Genomic DNA, 24990 nt, shown 5'->3' on the forward strand with positions numbered 1-24990 from the left:
GAAAGACTTTGCTTGCCTCATCACATACTGGAGGAAAGGGGTCTGGTGAAAGTTGGCCTCACAGTTCAAGCTCTGCTTGAGTTACCTACGTTGAAACTCTCTCAGCTTTCCTCCATGTAACATGACTTCTTGGAAGCTAAGCAACTTACCATTCAGTCTGTTGATATGGATTGCTCTGGGGCAATTTAGCTTCCTAAATTGGAACATCCAAGCCATCAAAAACTAATGTGTCCAGATGCTATAGAGAGCCTTACTTTGGAGTTATACATAAAACCTGGGAGTCAGCTGACAGTTAACAGAACATACTGATTTTTTTTTTGTTTGTAACTGGATGCACAAAGAGGTTGAAGTTCTCTTTCCAGTTAACATGAGTCAAAAGCTGCCGTAAAAGCTGCTGTAACATCTCCTGATGTTACAGTTAAAAGCTGAATTTCTTTTTCTACATTGAAAATGTTGTTTGAATTTCTTTAGAAGTACAAAACCCAAACCCCTTGCTTGAAAGATTAAAGTCAATCATTTGATTTAAAGGTAAAACAAAAATGTAGCATTGGTATGATAGTAAAAATCTGAGTTGACTGATCCCATGTAATCCACTTCTAATACTCTTTCAGAAAGCTTAACCTTTGAGTTCTTTATTTCTTGCACTCCTGATGGTAACTTACACACTTCTAACATTGCCAGTATGTAGTCTGAGTTTATGGTAATTATACAAAACAGTATTGAATGGGAAAAAGAACACGTTTTGAGTTTTTCCAGTCTTCTAGGTTGGTGCCAAATATTTTTTTCAGTTGTACTGTAGATTGTTTACATGTGAAGTGCCTGTGTAATTGATAACTCTTAACAGTCTTAAACATTTTTGCAATTTCTTTGTTTAAAATAGATACAATGGGAATTTTTAAATATTTTAATAGTTTTTTGTAAAGTCAGTTTGTGAAGATTTAAATAATACTTCACTCTTTTGATGTTGGATGTTTTAAGTTTGCACAATTTAATTGGTTATTTTATTGTCTAATGATTAGAAAATACTGTAAATACATTTTATTTATGATATTTAATTTGATACGTAATCACTTTTGTTTTAATGTATTGTTGGACAAAAAAGGTTGTCTGCTTTCCTTTGTTTGGGACAAACAGTGACGTACATGGTGAGTAAGACGTAAGGATTAGCGATGCAGACAAAGTAATTTAGGACATTTTTGATAAAACTGCCAAAATCTCAGGTTTATGCTATGACTTTCAGAATTTTATGTAATATTGTTCCTGATCTCACATTACATTTTTACAACAGGTATATCCATAATTTAGTTGAAAAATATCAGTGTTAGGTGTTTATTTTTAGCGTTTACAGGGTTTACTGTAGAACTTACAAAAGTGAGTGGCATAGCACACAAATCGATTTGTACAAATGTCACTGTGCTGAGACATTAGACTTTTCTGGACAAATGTGGAAAAAAGAAATTCCCACAGTGGTAGTTGTTTGAAACTTCCGGGTATATATACTCGTTTGCTTCTGCACAACTTCTCAGTGTTTTGAGAACGTTCTGTAACCATATGCAATTGAGTTCCTCTCCAAAAAAGTTGCAAGTCATTTAGTAATTTTAGTAATAAGTCTGTTTGCATTAGTTGTTCTTCATAAATAGGTAGCTCAAAAAAAAAAAAGAAGAAGAGGGGAGGGGTGGGGGAAGATCTTAGGTTCCGACTGTGTCACTGATTTTTCTGGTTTAAGCTGTTAATTTAGATTAAGGGATATGTTTGCCAAGTGTGTAACAAAATTTAATTCTGTTCTTGCCAATTGATCCAGAAACCATTTGATAAAATTCATAAAAGAATGAGGGAGGGGTATCACTTACTCCTTATTTCAGTTATAATAGTCTTTAGTTTTTTCTCTCAACTTCTGATATTAAACTTCCAGTTAAAAGATTTTTAAAATAGTGTAACTTTAAAAAAATGCAGTAAAACAGACTGATTCGTGTGTAGTAATTAAAATACACTATTGTTCATATAGTGTATTCTCAAAGTGCGACTCACTGAAAAGTTAGTTAAAACTTAATCTGCAAAGTCATCATTATAAATTGTTGGTTACATAAATATTTGCTTAAGGAAACTGGATTGCCTTGACTTTGAAACATGCTCGTTTGTTTATTGCTAATTGTTTTTTCAAATCATTCACATAAAATAGAGCTATAAGTTTTAAAAATGAGTATCTTTCACTAAAGGCAGTATCAGAAGTCTTGCTAAGACTAAAATGAGTAAGCTTAAAGTAATTCACTAAGCTAGATTCTTCTTGGTGTCTCTGCCGCACTTGTAGAACGTAACCATTTTTAGAATGGTTTGTTGTCTTTCGGTTCCTTGCTACGATACTTGACTACAAAAACAACAAAAAGTGCTCTATTTTAGTGTGGTAGCCACAGACTTGCGAACTGTAAAGAAATTAAATTTTTACCTAGATTATAAAGACTAGAACAGATTTACACTACTATTTCATTGTCATATTTTTAATGTGTTCTGGTCTTGAAGTAACGCTTTATTTTTTCCAATTAGAGCCAAATTCATTCTTGATAGCTTGCTGACTACAGTGATTTTTTTTTCATTTATTGATTATTTTTCATTTCTTGGAAAAAAAAAATAATTATATGTCAGGGGCATTATAGTTATCATCACGATGTAAACGCTAAGAATTCTCTTGTATGCCAGCTGCTTACTGATTTTTCTTTTTTTAAACTTATCCCATTATTTCCTAAATAACTTGAAAATTACCAATGAAGTACTCATTTTGAATTATATCTTTTAAATTGAAAATGACTAAAACAACTTTTTTTTTTTTTTTTAAGGCGTTCTGGTGTTCTTCCAGGCAAACTTGCTAGAAGCAGTCATGCTTTGCCATTTTTTGGAAATTATGGCACTCTTCATGCTTTCCAGCAGACATCATGGGAAAAGGATAATCATGATTCATACAGGATTTCCTTTCTAGCATTGCAAAGATAAAGGCCTTCCAGTATTCACAGGAGCAGTTTGAGGAGCGGTCCAGCATGTCTGGATGATTCTTTACTCATCTTTCCTTAGCTGCTTTCACAAAAGCTCTAAAGCCATGCTACAATTAGCAAACAACTGCAAAAGAGATACTAAAAAAGCTGGTGCAGCACTCACTTTTAAAATGGCCAGTGGAAATACTTGCTGTCTTCCCTATATGAGAATTCGCCTACTGTCCCCTCTCCCTTTCCATTTGATCCCAGCATCTCTTTCTTTCGTTTTCTCTTTGTTCACAGATCCTGTAATTTCACTTTGTTTGTTACTGTATACTCCTCTGCCCACTCCCTCTTTACTTTTTGTAAGAGAATATTGCTCCAGTGGCAATAGTGAACTACTGTGATCCCAAAATCCCTGCTCCCAACATTTGGTACATTTGAGATAACCTTTTTCTATTTTGTTTAGCATATAAAGTGATTACTTAATATTTGGCACAGCTGATGGGGGTTTTTAAAGCGTTTATCAGAGGTCTGCCAAATTTCTATTGGGGTCATTTGAGGTTTTTACTTTTGACTTGAAGAAAGGACAACTTTAAAAGCTTTAGGAAAATTCATTAAACTTTCCTAATAAATATAAGAGTTACTAGGGTGCTTTTGTTATTGTGAATGCTATACAAAGTTAATGCAATAATGCAATAGGAAACTGTAAATTACGGAGTGAATCAGCTTATTGACAGAGGGCTTCTGGCCTTATGTGGTTTTTTTTTCCTATTTCTTATGTCGCTGGATGTTTGAATGGCTGCACTATGTCACACGTGAATGATCTTTCCTTTAAGCAATAACGTCCCAGATATTGTGAGATCTTAAAGTAGTGGCATTAAAATGTTTGTTTTAGAGTTTGGTGACTTCACATGCAGTATCTCAGAAATGCTTCTCAGCCATTATATTATATAGCTAATTCTGTGTGCTAGTTGGGGTATTGCAGAGGATCCAGGAAACCCAATTATACCCCTATAGCTGAAGATCTTCAAAAATACAACTGAGAATGAAAGTATCATAAAACGTAGAGGAATACATCTGAAGCAGTAAATAAACTTAACTGTGACATGAATAATCATAAATTCTGGGTAAAATCCTAGCTCCACTGAAATCAGTGTAAGTTTTGCTGTTGACTTCAGTAAAGATTTCGCTCTCCTAATTTATAGAAAACCGAAGCTGCAGACCATGGCCAATGTGGTTTGCTTAAGCTTGTTTGACTTGAGCAAAGCTTTAGTTTAGAAATTCTTGGCAGTAGTGTTTTGCAGGGACTGTTGTAAGCTAACATAACTCTAAAAGAAATGACTAAAATCAGTGATCTCTGGTAAATCAAAGGCAGCTATAAAACATTACATTGATCTGTTTATTTAAAAATATTCTCATGTGCTATAAAAAATATTAAGATGGTAGGAAAAATTACTCCGAAGCACAGTGTTCATACTCTGGAAAGCTATGTAGCCTCAGTGAAAGTGCAGGTGTGAGGACTACTATCAGGTTTTTTTGTTGCTCTGAAAACGTTCTTATTTCAAATATATTGTGATTTAGCAGCAGTATTTTCAGATTATTGACATAAAGCTGTGGCCAAATTTAAACCAAAATTGAAAAGACCTGGGTTGTTTTCCACTAACCAAATTTGCACGTTTCTTCTCAATAACGAAGAAGAGAGCAAAGCTTCGGCATTACTTCCTTTTTCTAGTTTCTTAAATACTTGTGCAAAAGGTAGCTCTTGTATACAATAGGGCTGCTGTCTTCCTGACTGAGAATAAATCTGTGTACCAATGCAGAGATAAGCACATTAATAATGTACCAAAGCTTAGTCCACTGATGGGCAAAAAAATCAGTCAACCTTAACTTAAACCAGTGTATTTTTCACTCTCTGAATTGTGGATTTCATCTTAAAGCACTTAAAGCAGTAGTTTTTGCAGCATTTTTAGCACTTCCTCTAGATAGGAGATGATTTTGTATTGGTAAACCAAATTTATTGTTTTCCTCACTAAGTCAGGGCAGTAGATGTGTTTCCGTTGAGAAGTACATCATGCTAAACAGTGACCTTTACATTCTTCAAAAAACAAACCAACCAAACAGAAATCATTGGTGAAATACTTCATGTTTACAGATGACCCTTTTGAATTAAAAAACAAACAAACAAACAAACCATGATCTGCAATTGGAAAGGAGGAGGAGAGGGCGCTCCTTGTCCGAGGAGAAGGCACTCTCTGATTTCATAGTGAATAACTTTACAATGAAGGGACTTTAGGAAAGAATTAGTAGAGAAAGGAATACGTGATTTCAAACTACTGTACCTTAAGGAAAGCAGGCCAGTTGCTGGAGGATCCTTAGTACTCAGAGCTGTCTGCACAAGTTACGGTCATGAGAGTCCTCGTGAGGCAAGGAGCCCCGGAGCGTGTGTCAGGGCTCGCCTGCGTGGTCCCTGTGCGACGTCTCAAGGGAACGTCCTTCCGCCTAGTAGGCTGCAGAATTCTTTTAAAAAAAAAAAATCTTTGGAATCTAAACAAACACACTAAGAAAAGCAATAATATTTTTTAAGAGTAATAGATAAGTAGGCATTTGCCAATGTTTAACTTCCACCAGCAAATCCTGGTGTAGTGGGCTGGAGAGAAAGCTTACTCTAGGAGCTAGAGAACGTCACTGACTGAAAATCTGCACCATGCCTCTAACAGATTAGCGTATGTTGTCCTGTCAAAAAAGAGAACAAAAACAGTAATAGGGTTTTCCACCTGGACAACATACTGTGGCATGTACAAATGGAGGAAAATGCAAACTGCCATTTTTTTTAATCAGGAATTTTATGGCACGATCTTATGGAAACATAAATATGAAAGTAAAATCTATTCTTCTCCTGGAAAGAAAAAAAAATCCTGTTGATTTTGACTGTTAAAATAGAGAGGATTTCTGATCAACTTAATATCAATTTAAACTTGCCCCTGTACTGGGGTAGTTCTGACTCATTCAGCTTTGTTTTGTTTGTCTTAAATATTTCACATAGTACAATTCCGACAGTATATTACTTAAAATTGTGATTATATGTTGTATTTGTTCCATGGTTGTTTTAGACCTACTTTTTCTGGAAAATGTGGGAGGCAAAGGGGATTGCTATAAGTCTACCTAATCAATTTCTATGGAAGGAAAAAAAGTTGTAAAAATGATGATATCAGGCATTTTCAGTTCAAATATTTTATAGACAACTACATTTTTAAAGGAGTACATTTTAAATGTCTTCTATATATGCTTCAGAATCCTGATCTTTTTAAATAAAAAAAAAAAAAAAAAAAGCCTTTCATGACTCCTTTAGTCTGTTAGCAATTTGGAGAAGAATTGGATATTGGAGAAGATATTGGAGAAGAATAGTGTGAACTAACAATAAAATAAATCCTTTTTAGAAACTTTCCATTGACTTCAGTGAAACCAGAATTTCCCATAATTTTTTTAACTGAGCTACAGCATGAAATAAAAATAAGTCACTTATAATGAATTCTTGGCACTAACAAGGATTTCTGCAGTTATTTCAAAATTGTGTGAAATAAGGCAAACTTGACATTTCCCCCTCTCCCCCCCTCCCCCCCCCCCCCGGCAAAACTATTCTAATTTTATTGAAGCAGATTGTGAAATAGCTACTCTTTGGAAATAAGTCTGAAAACACTTTTTAGTTTTGCTTTGTTTTTAAATTGGAGTGAACTAGGGAAATCGTTCCAGAATTTGTTTAGGATTTGGTTGCGCTGTTGCTGGCATGGAAACTTCCATTGTTCAGTGTTGTTAATCTTTCTGGAGCATGTGCAAGATTGGGCTTTGCATATGCAAATGTTAACAGAGTTCTGTTAACAGAGTTCTGTTTACTGAATCTGTGTGTTACGGGAAACGTTACTGCAACTGTGGGAATTCCTGGGTTGCAACTGTTAATGTCAGTTCCACCAATAGTTGATGCAGCTGTTTGCAGTGTCCATGAAGGGCATGTGTAGGCACTGCAAAAAGGTTATGAGGTGTATTATGAAGGGAATAATGTGAATACTTTTTACTGTTGTATAATGTGTAGAACAAGGAAAACGTAATTGCTTTACAATTCTCACTCAGTTGGTATTCAGTTATTTTATTTTGTAACTCGTGATTATAAAACTCAGAAAACGCAATGTATCCAAATGATCAATGTGTATATGTGTGCAAGACATGACAGAAATGGTTCTGAGGCACAGCTGGAGAGTGATCATTTAATAAGATTATTAAATTGTATATATACTTATGACATCTATTTGATAGTGCATTTTAGTTCATTTTGCATTTCATGTTCTTGTAAAGTGTATTTTCCATACTTCTGAGGATTGTCTACCTGTACAATACTGTTATCTTAAGTCTTTTTTCAGGACTTCCATTATTGCTGGAGCTTCCAACATGTATATGTTTCTTTTGAAAAAATGTTCCTACTATTATTTTTTGTAAATAGTTTTTTGTATTGAATTTGCATGGATAAAACCCACATTTCCAAAACCAGTGTACATACTCTCTGTATAAAATACAAACCGTTTCATACCTTTAACGTAGTCAAGTTATTCAATTTGATCTTTTTTCAGTTTCTCCATAGTTGTGGTAAAACAAGTTAATGAGAACTTGTTGTATGTTCTTTCAAATGTCTTTGCTGGCGTTTTGAGGGATAAGTGACCTGCCTAATTACATATCAGGAATTATGTTCTCTTACTGTGACAAAAAAAAAGAAATGTTAACTGTTATTCCGGGAAAATATAGGACACTTTTCTGTGTGGAGTGTATTAAGTCTTCTGTTTGACCAACAGACAAGTCAGTGTTGAGAATACGTGAGGACAAAGGTGCCTTCACTTGTAGCAGGGTCTTTATTCATTTGCACGCTTTCCTGTCTTACCTACAGGAGAACCACCCGATGTCTTTCAGCCAATGTGTTTGGAACAATACCTTTTTCTGAATCTTGCTAATGCTCTCTTAGGAGTGTAGTTTCATTATAAGCTTAATCCAGTATGAAAACTTCTACTGATAGAGCTGATCTGCTTCCCTTTCATTCCCTGGGTTGGATCTAGTGATAGTAATGATCACATTTTGCATTGTTTAGTGTCATTAAATGCTAAATCGGGTCTTAGGGAAACAAAGCTGCCATTTTTTTGGCACAAGCTGCAGTTTGAGCAGATTACACAAACGTAGGTTAAAATACAGGATGTATTGACTTCTTTTAATCTAAATGTCATTGTTTACTTCAGCATCTTCTGCAGAACTATAAAGACCTGAATACTGAAAATAAAAGATTCTCTTTTGCACAGTTGCTTTTTCCCTGTGAGGCTGCACCTGCACCTACCTAGCAGTCCTTTTTTTTCTAATGAAGCACAATTTGAGACTTTACAAAACAGAAATTGAAGAACAGCATTGCAAAGAAAGTGAGTAACGTCCCTTGAAGAAGGCCTCTAAATAGTTGGAACATTTTTGTAGTTAGAGCTGGAAGTTTTGTGGTTTAGATATTCTGTGAATCTGTTGTTCAGTTCCTAGTCTAAAGAAAGCTTTCCTCTTATGAAAAGGTTTTTGGGGGTCTACAAATGGAATGGTACCATGTCATGCTTCTTGTGGGGACTGTACTCCATGACCCATGAGATCCCCATTGGTCCTTGGTCACCTTCCTGGGAAGGTCACTGTTGGATAATGGAAATGTTATAAGCAAAAGGTCTGTAACTTCCTTTGTAGAGACATTTGGAGAGAAATTGAGAATCCTTTTAAGTTTTGCAGTGTTTTTTTTTTTTTTTTTGTGTTAAGGCTGGCAGATTTGATCAGGGTAGCACAAATGAGTATGTTCCTTTGTGTTTGTACTATCAACTGCTGATAATTTGGTTAAGCAAGGTCCTTGTCTGAGCTGTATCCTCACCTGTTAAAAGTTTTGTAACATGGCAAACTTCATCTGTTAACAAAGAGTAGATAGCTTACAAAACTTCTGCCTTGGTAAAGGCATCTGCGGCGGGGAGACTGCATAGGTTCCAGCAAGATTTGAGGATGGCTAACAGTGAATACATTTTATAGATCTTTATTACAATACTTCCTCCACCCAGTGACACTGCAGGAGTAGTCTTTAGTTTTTACAGGACTTGCTGAGTGCGATTCCATTTTTTCGCGTCACACGGAGCGTGTTCCACTTGCATTTCCTTCGTCAAAGATGGTGAACTGCTGCAATACAGAACTCTTGCTTTCTGTTCAAGGTTGAAATCTCCTGTGTTTCCTACTGTAGTCCGTCAGGTACCTACGATGCACATTCTCATTCCCATGCTGTGTCTGCTTTTACATTCTTCGCTGTCCAGCTTGCAGAACAAGTGTATGTCTCAGTATTTCCACCTGCTCTTTTGCATTAGTTAAGATGCATTGCCATGCCTTTAGCCTTTTAATTATCCTTGACAATTAAGATATATCTACACCAGTGATGGATATGGCTATAGTGGCCCAGAGTAGCTATGCTGTTCTGATACTCTTTAGTTTGTTAAAATTGTATGAAGGTTGAAATATCAAAGTATTTTTCAACTCTTTCCCCATCGTTTCACATAATCCTCATATTTGTGATACTATATTTAAACTTATATTAATCAAATACTCTGGCTGAATAAACTGGCTAAAAGTATCACCCAAATGGCTGTTAGAACCCCTCAAGGAATATTTTCAAAAGCTTATAAGATGCTTAATATTGCCATGACTTGAGCACAGTAAACCTATTTACAAAATGTGTACATAATTATTTCTATTTAATTAGTTATGCCTCATGCTAGTTATGGAAATCTCATACTAATAATGTCCTAATTATATAGCCAAAGAGTAGATTATAATATTAATATCTAGTTCTAGCAGTCGTAGCACTGCCTTCAGGACTGCATAACGTGTAACTCTGCACAATAGCTTATAGCTAATAGTCAGGGCAGTATAAGAAGAATTAGAACATGTTAACTTTTTTGGAATTCACAGGTGATTGTTAAATCTTTAACTTTGTATCATCTTAACATAGTTTTCATTATAGTGCGGAAGTGGAACAACTAGACTGTATGTGGAACTTCTGTAGTTTTTTAGCTAATATTTAAATGTGACACATTTGAATATTTGTATTTTTCAGCAACTCAATAAACATCTATCTTTAGAGTATTAAAATGTGGCTTTATTATAATTATTTCAGTGTCAGAAAGACTTGATAAAAGTGTACATATATGTATTGTATGTGCGCACACGCACACAGATAGTGTGATCTTTAGATCAATATTCTCAAGTTGGAGAAGTGATACATGATTTACCCAGATCCAGTAAAACCATGTGTTGTGCCTATATTCCGTTAGCTGATCCTGTAGGGCCTTTACTTGCACTATCCAGTTCGGTTGCGTTTCCCATGATAAAGAATCACCTCTACTCCTAGCGCCCTTGGAAAAGGAATACCTGAGTCCTTAACGAGGAACGCACCCGTAGCACAGCATGTTGTCGCCACCGCTCCAGCACGCAGCTATGAAAGCTCCCACTGGCAGAGGCCCATCTGTGACTGCAGCAGTCCACCGCTTTTTGCATCTGCCTTTCCCTCCTACTTGCATAGAGCCATGTTAAATTTCCCAACTTTCCAACGTCTCAGAGTTTAGTTTTTTGTAATGTGTCTACTGATATTTTTGCGCTCCAATGATGTAGTGTTTTATTTATTTCACAGTTTACATGAGTCAGAAATACTGATCCCTTAACAAATTAACATTTACACTTAAGAAGAATTTGGCATTCTGTATAAGCAGGTATGAATTTATAAGCTGATGACACATTGTTCATTTCAATCACTTGCTCTTGTGATGCGTGATTTGGTCTCCAGAAGCTCTTTTTCTTCTCCTGTAATCGAAAGGGAAAGGAAAACAAAAAAGAAAAAAAAGTAAAGCAACAGCAAACAATATACTTTCTGGTATAAGCTTCCAAATGCATGAACTTCTCAAAAATATCAGATGAGATAAGGCATCCTTCGTTCCATGCGTTCTCCAGCTCCTAAGAAATTCAAGCAAAAGGGAGAGGGATTGTCTGAAATTTACAGCAATAACATTTAGATATGGGTAAGTGATACTGAATTTAGTAACAAATACAATTTACTCTGAAGCTTGCCTCCACTGCTAATCAGCAGGTGATGTGTCTAGCTTGCATTGTTCCATTATGTACTGAAATGATAAGGTCATTCTGTACTTTCCCCAGTAAGACATTTACACAATGGTGAAATTGAGATGCTTCTGTGATAACTTTGTGATTTTGGCTCAAGCAACATAAACTTTTCTTTCCTAGGAATATCAACTAGAAGTTGATTATGTTATTTCTGGTGAAACGGTATGGTGCTTTTGTATACTGTAATATGCCAATAAGCTATCTAGTGTTGTTAATGTTTTGCAGGCCAGTATTCTCTCTGCAGTTCTGATTAGACAGAAATAAGAATTGAGACCCTTTGACCAATGGCCTGTCCACATGTATCCTCCTTTGTCTAATAGCAGATATTTAGTCCTTCAGCATTAGTTTTCTAGCTTTAAAAACCCAGAGGAAAAACAGATCCTGTTCCCAGTGTTGATTTGTACCTGCAGCCTCATTGTTAGAAGGCAACAGGCTCTGCACTCAGGCTCACCTGCAGGACCTGCCAGAGCTGTCTCTCCATCAGGCTGCTTGGGTCATTTTGGACCTTCCTTTCAAAACATAGGCTTCCCACGGCACTGTGAAAGTTGCAGCTTGGCTGGCAGTGCCGTTGTAGTTAAAAGCATAAACGGAGATGCGAAGCAGGAAGAAGTAACAATGGGAAAGAATATGTTGGGGTCATGGGGGCTGCCAATCTGTTGCAGGTGATGAGAAGAATATTCAGTTCAGATGGGGGAGTTAGAGCTCTCCAACCACGTGGGTCCTTCTTGGTTTAGTCTAGTTAAATTTTTCAGGTTCTTTCAGGATCAGGATGATGGAGACATAACTGTTATCAGAACAGAGAACAGGCAAAAGAGAGGTTAATAGCAACGCTGGCAAACTTTCTTCCTCCTGTCTTGGCAAACTATGGTTTGCAAAAGAGGTGGTGGACAGAATTGCTTTTCTTGGATGTCCCCACATCACCCCTGATTAGGCCTCATTTGTTACTCAATACTCTTGCCCTTGTGCGTGCAGTCCCACGCTTGCCTGTTTGCTGATCACCATAATACCGCCTCTTCGTGGCGTTATCAGGCTTTTTTTGTGTGTTTGGGGGCTTCAAAACTCTTTGCCAGTTTTAGTTTTCGCTGGCTTCTTAGAAAAAGCCGTAGCATACAGGCTGAGTTTGACCTGTGCTCCTTCTGCTAACCTTTAACGTTTTGCACAAAGTTCTGTCGTTGTGACTCTAGTAGTGCTGGTACTGTTTAATATAGAAAATGAAATGACAAACCTTGTTGTATTTAGGAGAAAGGTACTTCATTCTTTCAGGACTCGTGTCTCAAAAGTAGGATTTCGTTTCACTTAACTAGATCATCGGGCCTTGTAGATACTGACAAAGCAAAGAAAATGAAACTCACTTGTAATTAAAAGCAATCTCAGACTGCCACAGCGTGTTTTGAAAGTATCTATGAAACACAACAGCCTCTGGCTGCTCCCCCACGTACAGATGGAGAAAGAAACCTTTCCCTATCTGTTTTTTCTCACTTGGACATTTACACAAACCAGGAAAACCTTATGCGCAGAATGTTAAATTTAGTTTTTCTGAACTGGAAATTTTTTAACCTAAACTTATTGTCTTTTTTAAAAGCAGCGACAAACTGCTGTCAAATTGACTTGTTATGCTAAACATGAAAAGTGCTAAAAATACACAGATATTTTTAATTTTCTCATGGGCCACATCTGTTTGGTAACATTTATAAGGAATGCAGGCCCATCAGTGCACAAAAGCTTAGCTGCACATGAAACAACTGCAAAGCAATCCATAGAAACATGATAATCAAAAAAAAAAAGTTAGTCTTCAATAACCTTTCCGGTGAGTTCAAATTCAATTCATAGTCTGTGTGTGAACACCAGGGAAGGATGAAGCTTGGCCATGAGACAGACTGGGGCCTGCTGCTTGTAGAGCAGCGTTGCTGAAAAGGCGCTGGGTGGTCCTTGGGGAGCAGCAGCCGGACGTCAGCCACGCACATGTGCTGGCAGCCAAGAGCCACCAGCACCCTGGGCTGTATGAACAAGAGCACAGGATACCTCTGTCATCTTGATAACCTCCTCGTAGGCACGGGCAAGCTGCTATTAGGTCCCTCCCAAACGTTCTCCTCTCCAGGCTGAACCAGCTCTGCTCCCTCAGCCTCTCCTCCTAGGGGAAGTGCTTTCACCACAAGGGCAGTCAAGAAGTGGAACAGGCTGCCCAGAGAGGTTATGCAATCTCCATCTTTGGAGATTTTGAAGATCAGCTAGGATACAGCCCTGGGCAACTTGATCTGATCTTGCAGCTGACCCTACTTTGCGCAGGAGGAGAATCAGATGAGGCCCCAGAGGCCCATCCCAACTTGAAGTCTCCTATAATCACTTCTGAGCTCGGGTGCTGCTTGCAAAGCGTGAACCTGCTCAGTTATTGTTATGCAAGTCTCTTCCTGTGCTCTGATCTCCAAGAGTACAGAACATTCTGCCATTTGTCATTTTTCTGCTTGTTTATCCAAAAATGCCCTTACGTGAAGCTGCTAAAATTATTGCTTGTTGGAAACTTGCATTAAGAAAAACAAACAAAGGGGAACAAACATGCATTTAAAAATATGCATCTTGATAGGGGTAAAGGTAGCCTAAAGGGGTTTCAGTTCTCCATCACCTTCCATTAGTGCTGCCTAGTGTGTGTGTCACTACAATTTCAGCAGCCCACACACCCTCCTCCAATTAGATGAGCCTGGCACCCGCCTTCTCTGTAACGTTTGCCTCAACAAAGTCCACGTGATTTAGGACTAAAACCTTTCTTGCTTCCATTTAAAAACTGTTCCCTGTTAGCACGTCTGACCCTTCTTGGAGCAGCAGGCTGGTCTAGATGTCCTCGTGAGATCCCTTCCCACCTGAATTATGCTATGAGCTGGCTAGCAAGTGTCTGTTCACGGTGGCGGTGCAAGCTTTGCTGGCCTGCTCTGCTGGCTGGAGGGTTCCCGAGGATGCTTCTTCAAGAAGACTGGGCTGGCCAACTGACTTTAGACAGCTGCGGAGGGCGATCTGTACCAAATCCAGTGAATTTTCACTGACTTGGACAGGTCGCATGCATACGCTCCTGTCAGCTGGCAGAACAGAGCCGGTGATGGCTCTTGACAAGCGAGTGCTCTCTAATGTTTCCAGCTGTACCAAAATGAAAAAGGCCTCTGTATTGCTGGTTGATTTGTCAAGTGTTCTGCTTTGCATTTGATGGAATAAATGAGCCCAAAGACATCTTTGCCGAGCCCCACTGCATGGTTTAGTTAGCCTCACGGTTTTGACCATACAGTTCATGCTATGTGGCCCAGTGACAAGTCCTCGCAAGAAGTCTTACTGGAGACCAGAAATGTTCTAAAACAGGACTAGGAGAGAAATTTTGAACCAAAATAAATTGAACTGTTAAAACATGTTAAAAGGGGAGAGGGCTGTTTATTTACTTTCTGTTTTTGCCCTAGGATGAAGATAGTGGCTGAACGCCATTCTGCTGAGCGGTCCTTCCTAGTGGGGAGGGAGTTCTGACGTCTGATACGGCGATGATGAATATTTTCTGTGCCAGACATTGGGAGGACACTAAAAGTAGGGGAAAACTTGCTTTATGTTTGAAGTTCTCGGACTCCGAAATAGGGTGTCAGTGAGGGACAGAGGGCTGAAAGATGAGCCAAGGCCGTTCCTGTTTCACAGTCTGGCTCATTTTCTTCCTCTGCAGTGACACCCCTTCTGCTATGGGCGGCTCTCTCTCATCTCCCTCCATCCCTCTTTCTCCTCTCCCGCAGCACTGTCACAACTCCAGTGTCCCCAGCTCCCTCTGGTTCCCCTGAGTGCCCCAGACCCAAGGCGGTGGGGCAGAGGTGGGTTCGGTGTCACAAGCGCTCACCAGCAGCTCTCAGCCCAGCGGAGCTGACGATAACCTCTGCCTGTGGCTACCTGCGATCCCAGCTCCCGGTGGCACTCGGGTCCAAGCGCCTAGCTGAGGAGGAACTGATCCTCACTGCTACCGAGGCCGTGCAGAGGTGATCTTCGTGCGTTCGAGCATTACGTTTCGCAGGTCTGCGGTTTTCAGTGGGAGGGTTTTCCCGGTGGGCGGTGGGTGTGGAGCTCTCTTCTTTCACTGGAGTCGGGATGTGATGCCCTGGGCACTTTGGAGACTTTTGTATTGCTTGCTGACTTCTCTCTAGCTTGTGTTTCTATTTCTGACACCTTCAAAAAGAACAAAGAACGCATTTGTCAGTATTTTAGAAACATTTTTGTGTAAATTAAAATCAGTGTTTTGTTGCAGGCATGAACGTTTCAATGGTAAATGTTCCCAAAGCCTTTTCCTACTTCTGTATTATATCCTCATTATTACCTGTGGGAATTTCCACGGTGAAATGCCTTCAGTGGTGTTGGTAGGCTCTTGTAGCCCAGAAGAAAAATATATTTGTTATCTTTTTTTTGTAGCCTTTGCTCTAGACCTGCCTTGCAATCTCTGATAGTGTTCCTGGAAGCAAGCTGTAGGAGAGCCAATTTTCCTGTTAACTGTGTTTTTTATCACTGTAGTGCTGCTTCCTTCTGAACTCGGGGCTTGCAGAGGGCACAGTCCTGCAGCAGGAGGCGGTCAGTGAGGAGAATTTCTGTATTGCTATGGGGCAAGTGTGACTAGAGGTCAGACATCCTGTTCCTGAAAATACTTGGATTGTCTTCAAAACTTGTTTAAATTCAGCTGGACTTACAATGAAGTGTATCACATGACGAGTCAGGCTGTGCCAGCACATGGCTTGAGGCACTTCATATCTTGAGGGAGTTAGTGGGAACTATGACTTCATTAAGGAAATGTCCGAGCATGCATTGTCTGCGCTCATGTTCCTTCGGCGTGTACACAGGGGCTTTCTACAGAGGTGATGGTGCAAGACTGGGAAAGGTTTCAGAAGACGGTAGCTCTTTGAGAGCAATGTTCATACTTGGACTAAAAGAATATTTGAAAGATGCTGCTTAGTCAGTGCAGGAGGAATTTAGGAGTGTGAGAATCCCTTTTAAAAGCATGCAGGCTGCTGCATCTATAGGTTTAAGGAATGTCTTTTACAAGATCAGGCAAGCTGCTGAGATTCGGTCATCGAAAACAATGGTTTTCTTTCCCCTGTTCAGAGAAATCTCCCTAAGCCAGCCGAAATCCATCCTGTTAGGGGCATTTAATTAACATGTTGATTCACAATTCATTTTATACATATATATCTTAGAGCCTGTTGAAATATTTTTCGTATTGTGCATCATTTTAGGATTACTCAAACTTACATTGTCAGCCCTGAATAGAGTAGGGCAAGCCCTAACTGTAGAGCAGAGCATCAGTGAAAGTCTGAAACTTGAACAAGCAGGAAATAGTGCAAAGATCTTTGAGCCTAAGCCTACGCACCCACAAACACCTATACCCTCAGGAGTTCTGCGTTTCTCAAGCATTAGGCTGAAGAAAATCAGGGATAAATTGTTAGCTAACATTTTTACGTGCAACATGCCCAAGTCATCTTTACAACTGTCAAGCCCTGCCTGCGGGAGACCGAGGTGAATGCCAGTTGTCTCCTACCAGTCACTGATCTACTGTTAAGCAAGCCAAGCGAGGCGCAATGCCCGACGTGAACGACCGTCTGCAGCGGCCAAAGGACTTGGAGCACTTACGGCACCGGGGAACCACAAAGAGGCTGAGACTCCGTGGGGAGACGTTTCGGGAAAGGGACGTTCGCCAGCCCCCTCGGTCGGCTCTGCGCAGGCAGGGCCAGGCTGGCAGCACAGACCCTGTGCAAGGGCAGCAGGACTCGACAGCTCCGGCCTTGGCTAGAGCCTTCAGGAAATCCTCTCTGAAACCACCGTGTTGGGCCGAAGTCCAAACCTGACTGGGACAGCCCAAAACTGGAAAGAACTGGGAAGAGGGAGCTGGTCTGAGTGTTGGGAGTTGACGGGCATGAGAAACGCAGGGGGAGCGGAAGAACCGTTATTTGGTTGCATAAGAACCACACTTTCTCCTGTTGCTCTTCACTTTGGATGTGGCTATAACCTTTATGAGGGGAAATGTGATAATCTGCTTTATTGAAGGTAAACTTTGAGGTCCCTCTGCAGTCTCGCGGGATGCCACCACCTCCCAACTGCGAGGTGCTGTGCTCCGGTTGCCCTGCCGAGAGCTGGAGGTGTGGGGCTTTCCAAAGTCCTGGCTTGCAGCATCCCCTGGTGAAGACCAGGGAGTTCAGGTGCTGATACTTGATACTTCCATGCTAGTGAGCCCAAATTTGCATCCAACCATTACATGGATAGGGCTCATATTCAAGTAAATGTGGACATTGGGCACACTTAACTGCCAGCTGCAGTAGTCCTTGGAAGAGGAGGCCTTTTGGGTGTTATGAGCCCTACGTGCTCTGCCGTCGTTGAATGGAAACACAGGCATTTCTCTGGCTGAAAGACTGTTATCTAACACGGTGCTTGCTCCCAGGCACGTACAGGGAGTTAAACACCATGGGAAAAGCCTAGTCTATTCTTCTCCCTGGAGCAAACTTCGTGTAGAGCACCCACAGGTCAAATTACATCAGGGAAATTAAACCTCTTTCTGATTTCCCTGAGCAAAACCCCACAGTTCCCAGTGCGCACGAAGACGGACCAGCCAGCTCACCGCCGAGCAGCCCCCGCCAGCACTTGCTGCCGCAGGGCTGCAGCGTGGAATCGGCCTGGCGGCATCGGCTGTCAGCACACGAAGCCTCACTGCCCTGATGCTGAATTAACAACGTCCCATCAGTGTCATTTCTGCCTGTAACGGCCTGGGGCTTCTCCCCGCCCCCGTCCCGCCGCCCCGGCTGTGTTTCTGTCTGAAGGCAGCAGTTGTGTGATCGGGACTTGCGTCAAAAACTATTTCATGGGAAATAATGATGAGGCGAAGCTACTTTTTGGTGAGAAGGAGCCTCATGACATTTGAAAGGTCCCAGAGGAAACGAAGTCCGAAATTTCCCACTGCAGGAAAATTGAAGTGTTTTATTGTCATGCCCTTTTCTATTCCCCCTGCAAACGAGGCAGCTCAGCTGCCCGTGCAGACCTGCCTGCCTGTGCGCTGAGCCTCCGCTCCGGACACGCAGAGCCGCAGCGGTCGCCGGGCTGCGGGTCACGGGGGCCGGGACATCCGTAACCCCCGAGGCCAGCTGGGGTTTCCAAGGGTTTCCCATCCGCTCGCGGCAGAGCCTCGGCTCCGGACGCCGCGGCGAGCAGCCTGCCGGCGGCCGGCCCGGCGCCAGCAGCGCGGCGTTGCGAGCAGCCCGCCTGCGAGCTGGCCGGCCGCCATGCAGGGATCTGTCACGAGTTAGCTGGAAGCAGCGCGTTCCCACAAAACACTTTGCATACACCAGCGTCTGCTGAGCAGAACACCTCTGGTGGTGGAAAAATTCCCCGAACGCTGGCGCGGGGCTGTTTACTATGTCCCACGTGTGCGAGCTGCGCTCGCCTCGCTCGGCGGTAGGGGACGTTGAGCCAGGCGTGTGTCTTCCCTTCCCTATTTCTTCATGTGCATCCTATGGACAAAACACTTTCCGGCTGGCTGTGCAGATGCAGCTGCGTGAACCTTGTTCTCTAGAAGCAGGAGCGTATGCAGGACTTTTTCCTTCACTTTGCTGTTCCGGTTTTCTTTTATTGCAGTCAGTAAACATTTTCGTCTCGTGCATTACCTGGCTTGAGGGAAAATCCTGAAGCATTATGGTAAGCCGTAAGTCTCTTATCAGCGTTCAATCTCAGCAGCTCACTCTCTGCTCTGTTTGGCCAAGCGGGGGAGAATGGGAGAGTTCATCATCTGCTTCGTTTTACAGTTTTATTTTGTTGTGTGTTTTTAAAACTCAACCCAGCTGTTCAGGTGTGATACAGAATACCGGTCGCCGGATCCCAGCATTGCTGTATGAATTTGAATGAGTTTTCTAGCATTTCTTGCTTTTCTAACGGTAAACATGCTTGTACTCTTGAAATAACTTCGGCTGCGTCTGCTGAGCGAGCTGAAGGTGATAAGTGAATCGCAGGTTTGCGGATGGGCATGATTACGTTTTGTATTTACACTTGTGTTGCTCGAACCGAGATCTGTGTCCCATCCCCTGCAAGCCACGTTCTGCCGGCTCCAAACGCCTCCCTGTGCTTATTCCCACCTTAAGTGTCTCCTCACACTCTTCCTGTTATAGGTAGATTTATTTAGCTTTTGATGTATTAACAGAGTGTAGGCTTGGGCTAAATCGGCGTTGGCTTGCCAAGCAGGATTTTTCCGTGAGATGTGGTTTGCGCTGCCGTTTGCCCGCGGCGCGGGAGAGCCGGCCGGCTGCTGCGGTCCCCCGGCACGTACCCGCGTGCCAGGGAAGCCGTCTCTGCTGGAGGCGAATGGCGTTTTTATGCATCGCTGGGGGTGTAGCTCCAAGGGTCGAGGGTCTGTCTGCGATAGCGAGCTGGATCTTGCCCTCTCTCCCGCGCTGCTCGGCCATCCGCAGCTGCCCGCCGGGATGCGCCTGCGGACAGCGGCGGCGCGAGCCAGCGCTGCCGGCACGCCGGGTTAGGCGTTATGCAGCGCAGAAAAACTCCCTTGTGATTCCCTCCGCTCGGTGAGCATGCCAAAAGGACCTCTGCCAAAAGTGCTGTACTCTGCAATGCAAAGAGCTGGATGGAGTTGAAAGGAAAAGGGAAAGGAAACGTGTTCTGCCGGTGCCGAGCTGTGCAGCAGAGATCCCTGCATCCTGGAGGTCTGCACGGGAGCTGGTGTCCTCTGTGCCAAAAGAGAAAAAGGAGAGAAAAGCAAACACGCTCAGAGAACCTTACTCGTGGAGAAGGTTAAAAGGACAAGCTTCAAGTGGAAATCCCTGCTGAGCAGAGCGCGTTATCCTGCATTGCAGCCTGGACCACCAGCGCGCCCAGTGTCCCTGGAAAGGGCTGGCGGGGCGCGTGCCGGCTGGCGGGGCTTCCCCGGCTCCTCGCCGCCGAAGCCCGGGGCCGAGGGCACAAACACGCCTGACGTGTTTGTGCTTGCCTAACAACTCTCTGCAACCCTTTCTTATTAATATTATTATTATTGTTTGTTTGTTCAGTTCGGGAGCAACCCAAACAGACGACTGGGAGTAATTGCGGCTGCCCTATGCAACGGGGTGCAGCAACTCAGAAAGAGTAAATCGATTTTGGGGCTGGGGTGGGGGGGCAAACACCAGTGGGAAAAAAACCCAGCCCAAAGCAGAGCATCCGGGCCCTCGGATGGGTAGCTGGATGAAATCATATCACCGGAGAGAAGAAGTCAAGGAAGAAAAGCCAAAAGCCCCTTCTGCTCTGAAAACATCTGCGCGAAGCCAGTGCAGCCCCCAGGGAGGATGCGGTAAGCCGGCCCCAGGAAATCGGCCGAGGAGCACCGCGGGGGCGCGGGGTACGGCGTGAGCAAAGGCGCTGGCAGAAGCCGTCGTCGCAGCCTGCTCCCGAGCCAGCAAAAGAGAAAAAAAGAAGAAGAAGAAGAAAGAAAATCTCAGCGCAGATAATATTTCATCAGCAATTGCGAGCAAACGATGAGCGAGGGGACAGGAAGCGGAGCACCCGACGCAGAACCAGCTGCGAGAAGCCAGACGCGTGCGCGCCTCGGCAAGAATAAATATCGATGCCGGGCATTGCTACAGAGCCTGGATTCCCTCCATCGCTTCCTAAAGTCCCGGGGAAGCCAGACGCGTTTAATTTAACAATGCAAAGACGGGATTTTTCTTGCGACAGCCCGCCTGTCACCACGTCTTCGTGCGCCTCTTTGCCGGCGCGTCCCCGTTGTGCCCTAACGCCGTGCTGGCGGCCGCAGCGCGGCGTTGAGCTGCCGAGGCTCTCCAGCACCAGCGTGCTTCAGGCACGCTCTGCAGAAGAGACCTGCCTCCCTGAAACGCGAGGCAATCAAGAGGCTTTTGTAAGCCATCGATCTCTTTTCGTCCCACTGGCGATTTCGAAACCATCGTGCCGGATCAAACGAAGGTCTTAAATTTGCCAAGGGAGCTAAGCCGAGCGCGCGTGGGGACTGGACGCGCCGGCGCTTGCCAGAGCGTCGGGCACCTCCCTGCCTGTGCTCGGCCGCAGTGGAGGCCTCGTGCTGCCAACATCAACCCTTTTCTTTTTTTTTCATCCTAATTTTCTCAGGAACTGCCCCAGTTCCTGGCCAGTTCCTACTGGCTAATGTTTCTCAGCTGTTTCGGATGATCTATCCAGCGTGACCTTTTCTGCTTAAGTGAGTTACACAAGGAAAACACACCACAATTATATCCTCATCTTGCGGAGCGCCGAAAGCACGGCCGTGCGTTTACCAGCACTTTTCGGTGCTCGGGGGAAAGCAAGAAGCGCCCGGGCAGCGCGGCACAATTGCAACGAAGGCGAACGCACCCGTAACCCCCCCCGCTGCCGAAAGCTCGCGGGGAGCTGGAAGCACCAGGCTTGGAGAGCAGGCAAGCGCAGGGCCGGCGCCGAAGAGCCGCGGCAGCGGAGGACCGGCTTCGCGCCCCGGAAACGAAGGCCGGAGCGCTGCCTCTTGCCGGCGCGACGGAAGGGGCAACGGGCCGATGCGAGGGGCCTGCTCAGCCCCCAGCCCCTTACCTGTCGGGGCCGGCGCATCCTTCCTTGCTGCACCCGGCGGGGAGCTGCTGCAATCAGCGCCCCTTGCCTCACGCAGGGCGGCAGGGAGACAAAACCTCCCGGCATTTTAGGCTGCTCCTTTAGCATAGCAACATGAATAACTCTTTTTTTTTTTTTTTTTTGGTGCATACAGGGCAGCAAGGTAGGTTTGGTCGCAGAGCTCTAGCCTGGGCCGAAGCCAGGCGCGGTTCCCGCGCGCCCTCTGGCAGAGGGTGCTCCAGGCTGGCCCTACGCCCGCGCGCCCACGGGCGAGGGAGGGAGGGAGGGATTGCAGAGCGATGATGGGAGGAAGGGATGACGTAAACGGGGACATGAGAGGACATGTAACGGTCACGGTCACCAGCTGCGCTGACGCACCAAGCAGGGCTACCAGGCAGGAGAGAGAGAGGGTAATTTTATCCATCTCTGGAGCAGGACTCGGAGCAGAGCTCTGCAAGGAGTGGCTGGCTTTGCTCCTAGATAAGCAGAGCCGGAAAGCTCAGGGAGAGGCGATGTGATGGGTCAAACTGGGACAGCCCCACTTGCAAGAGGTTTGGGACTTGCAGGCGGCCAGGCCGGCCGGCGGGAGCCCGTCCGCACCCCGGCTCGAGCGAGGGGCCCTGCAGCCTCCGGCCCGCAGCCTGCCCTCGTTATGCCATGTGGTTTTCATTTTAATGAATCACTGAACTATTTAAAACATACCTATGACCCACTGAGCAGAGTTACAGCAGTAATTAATGCCAACGCGTCATAAATCCCAGCAGCGTACTTTCTGGTGCCTAAAAGTCGCTAGTTTTAAAAAGCCGTTGATTGCCTGACGAGTGCCGTAACGTTGCAAGGTGGCACCCGATCCCTGGGGCGAGCGGGCTGAACCACTTGGCCTCCTTTTAAAACCCTCCACGGCTCTAAGAAAAGCAAAGTTTTGAGCAGAGCAGCTCAGAGACGGCCGAGGAGAGCAGCGCTCCCGAGACAGGCACGCTCTAACACACTTGACAGTCATCTAGGTAAGAGCACTTTGCTGGCTTTTAAATATTTCCACGTAACGCTTCGTTTAGTCTTACTTGCCTTTTGAAACCGCCTATATTTGTTAAAATTAACTGTGGCTGGAACTAGAAAAAACTTCCTCGGCTAAAATTCCCGTTTAGTCCTTGGGTGGTCGCATTCATCGGAGGCGAGTAATCCCTGCTGCCTCTCCCAGCCCTGCTCACGGGGCTCGTTTCTGTTCCCGCCTTGTGCTGAATTGCCCGGGCTTTCTGAGTCAGGCACGTATGCCTACGCCAAGCCAGGAGTTACGTTTTGTGCTGTCTTCGATGGGTTACAAGCTAATCGCAGTCATTGGTTCCCAACGGAAATTCTCCACGCTTTTCCATTTCACAAGGAAACGGGAAAATCCTGATATTGTTTATACTTACGTAGACCACTCGGGGAAACTTGCTGTTTGTTTAGACTGAAAAAGAACTGTTCAGATTATTGTGTATTTTGAATTGCTATTTGCTGCTGGTGAGATTGCTGGATAACGTCAGACTCGCTCCTTCTCCCCGACGCAACCCATCTCCTCCAGCTCCTCAGCTCCACTTCTCCTGGGGGAACTTTACGGGGTTTTTGTTGGCCCAGTCCTCAGATTTCTCCTGGTCCCTCTGCCAAGAGGCTCTGCCATTCAGCAGACCCTCTGTCTCGTACTGTCATACAGTGGCTGAGGTTGCGTGTTGTCACCGCAACCTTGTCCAGATACTGTCCAGGAGCAGGTTGCACTCCTGCAGGAGCAAGGAGCAAGTGCGTTCATGCTAAGGTACAGCCTAGGAGTCTGATTTTAATGACCAAGAGTGTGTAGTGGACCATTTAATACTGAGTTTGCAATCTGCAATAAGCTCAGAGATGTATTGCACAGTCTCAGGTAGATGTTGCCATATTCTTGCACAAGCAGCACTCAAGCATTGGCCTCAAGCTTTAAGATAGAGCGACTGAGATATACATATATATTTAATTATTTACTTTTTTGTTTATTTATATCTATAGTTACATATATTCTTTTCACCCGTGACGCAAGTGTTTTCTGGCATCGGGAAGCAGCCGAGGCTGGTGTTCCTGACATTGCTGGTGGCAGCGATCCCTAGCCACCTTCAGCAGGAAATCCGAACGAAAGAGCAGTCCTGGGGTGCCTGGAAGCTCTGCTCCTCTCTGCCCCATCTTCCCTCCAGCTGACATGCTCACAAAGAGAAAATGTTCCCCTTCAAAGATTATTATGAAAACTAACAAGGCATCCCACATACAATTCCTAATATTTCATTTTTTGCTGGAGGATGAAATAAAAACAGTCTCTCGCCCTCGCCTCTATATCTTTTTCTTTGCAGTTGCCAAAGCCCCAAATGGGATGTTACCCAAAGCCAAAACTGCTGATAAGGGCTGAATAAAATATTTGTACTTAGTGGATAAGGAAAGGACGAGGCGTTCTCTTTCGGTATTTTGGGGTGAGAATGTCATTGGTCACAGGCACTTCCTATCACGGGCTCCACTGACAGACGGAGGGTCATCCAGCCACATCACTCTTTCTGGAGAAGATTCAGTGCAGGCTACTCCGTGACTTAAGTACAGCCTGACTTTCCTTTGGAGAAAGTGCTTAGCTAGCCAGAAACAAGCGCAAATAAAGCCAAAGTCATTCATGTGTTGCTATCTCCAAAAGCTCCAAAAAAATCCCCGTTCTCTGGGAAATGATTAATCAGTTTTGGCAAACAAAAAACAAAATCAAATGAGGTTCTTGTTTTGCTCATCCTGCGTAGGGAACTCCAGGGCCCCATTTGTGTACTAAAGCCTTTCAATTCTGGTTTGTTTTTGTAGCCTCCTTGTGCGCGTGTCGAATGAATGCTTTTCTAACACTTTCCATAGTGAATCTTTGAAATCCTACCTCCAAATGGCTCACCAGCGGATCTACGTTTTCACCGTTATCCTGGTGTGGGGCTGCTCGGCATCTTCTTCCTACCATACGTCAGGTAAAACCGCGTTCGTTGAGTCTTGTTGCCTACTGCATGCTTCAGATTAGCTCTGGCTCTTGATGAAGGTAGCCCTTAAACTGAAACGGTTTGTGCTGCAGCATGTGGCTGACTTATAAACATGTTATCATCAACTGTGTAAATATAGTGTGTGCTGAGTGGAAATTTTGCAACAGCGTCAAAGAGAGCAGGAGCTGCCTCTTCTGTGCAGCGAATGTATTGTTTGCTACAGAGTCGTCGTCTCTAAATAC

General features: G+C 43.8%; 2 protein-coding genes and 1 long non-coding RNA gene across 10 annotated transcripts in view; 2 read left to right on the plus strand and 1 right to left on the minus strand.

The window, feature by feature from the left end:
• Positions 1–7551, plus strand: part of LRCH2 (leucine rich repeats and calponin homology domain containing 2) — a 52065-nt gene extending 44514 nt beyond the window's left edge. For 3 of the 4 annotated variants that reach the window (XM_068956628.1, XM_068956629.1, XM_009684919.2), the window contains one exon: positions 1–7551. In XM_068956628.1, the coding sequence (XP_068812729.1) occupies positions 1–120 (120 nt within the window). In that variant the 3' untranslated portion in view covers positions 121–7551. The other variant, XR_011143385.1, reaches the window with a different exon arrangement.
• Positions 6276–24990, minus strand: part of LOC104150586 (uncharacterized) — a 27484-nt gene continuing 8769 nt past the window's right edge. The window contains exons 2-6 of one of the 5 annotated variants that reach the window (XR_011143388.1): positions 16806–19896; positions 15034–15356; positions 12403–12501; positions 11629–11961; positions 6276–10859 (exon numbers count right to left, since the gene is read on the minus strand). This is a non-coding gene — a long non-coding RNA (uncharacterized lncRNA). The other 4 variants (XR_011143387.1, XR_695647.2, XR_011143389.1 and 1 more) reach the window with 4 other exon arrangements.
• The window catches only part of IL13RA2 (interleukin 13 receptor subunit alpha 2), a 14759-nt gene continuing 14411 nt past the window's right edge, over positions 24643–24990 (plus strand). Inside the window, exon 1 of the mRNA XM_009684921.2 lies at positions 24643–24739. Coding sequence (XP_009683216.2) covers positions 24661–24739 — 79 coding nt within the window. The 5' untranslated portion in view covers positions 24643–24660. The remainder of the gene's footprint in view (positions 24740–24990) is intronic.

Source organism: Struthio camelus, chromosome 11 (genome assembly GCF_040807025.1).
Source record: "Struthio camelus isolate bStrCam1 chromosome 11, bStrCam1.hap1, whole genome shotgun sequence".
NCBI lineage: Eukaryota > Metazoa > Chordata > Aves > Struthioniformes > Struthionidae > Struthio > Struthio camelus.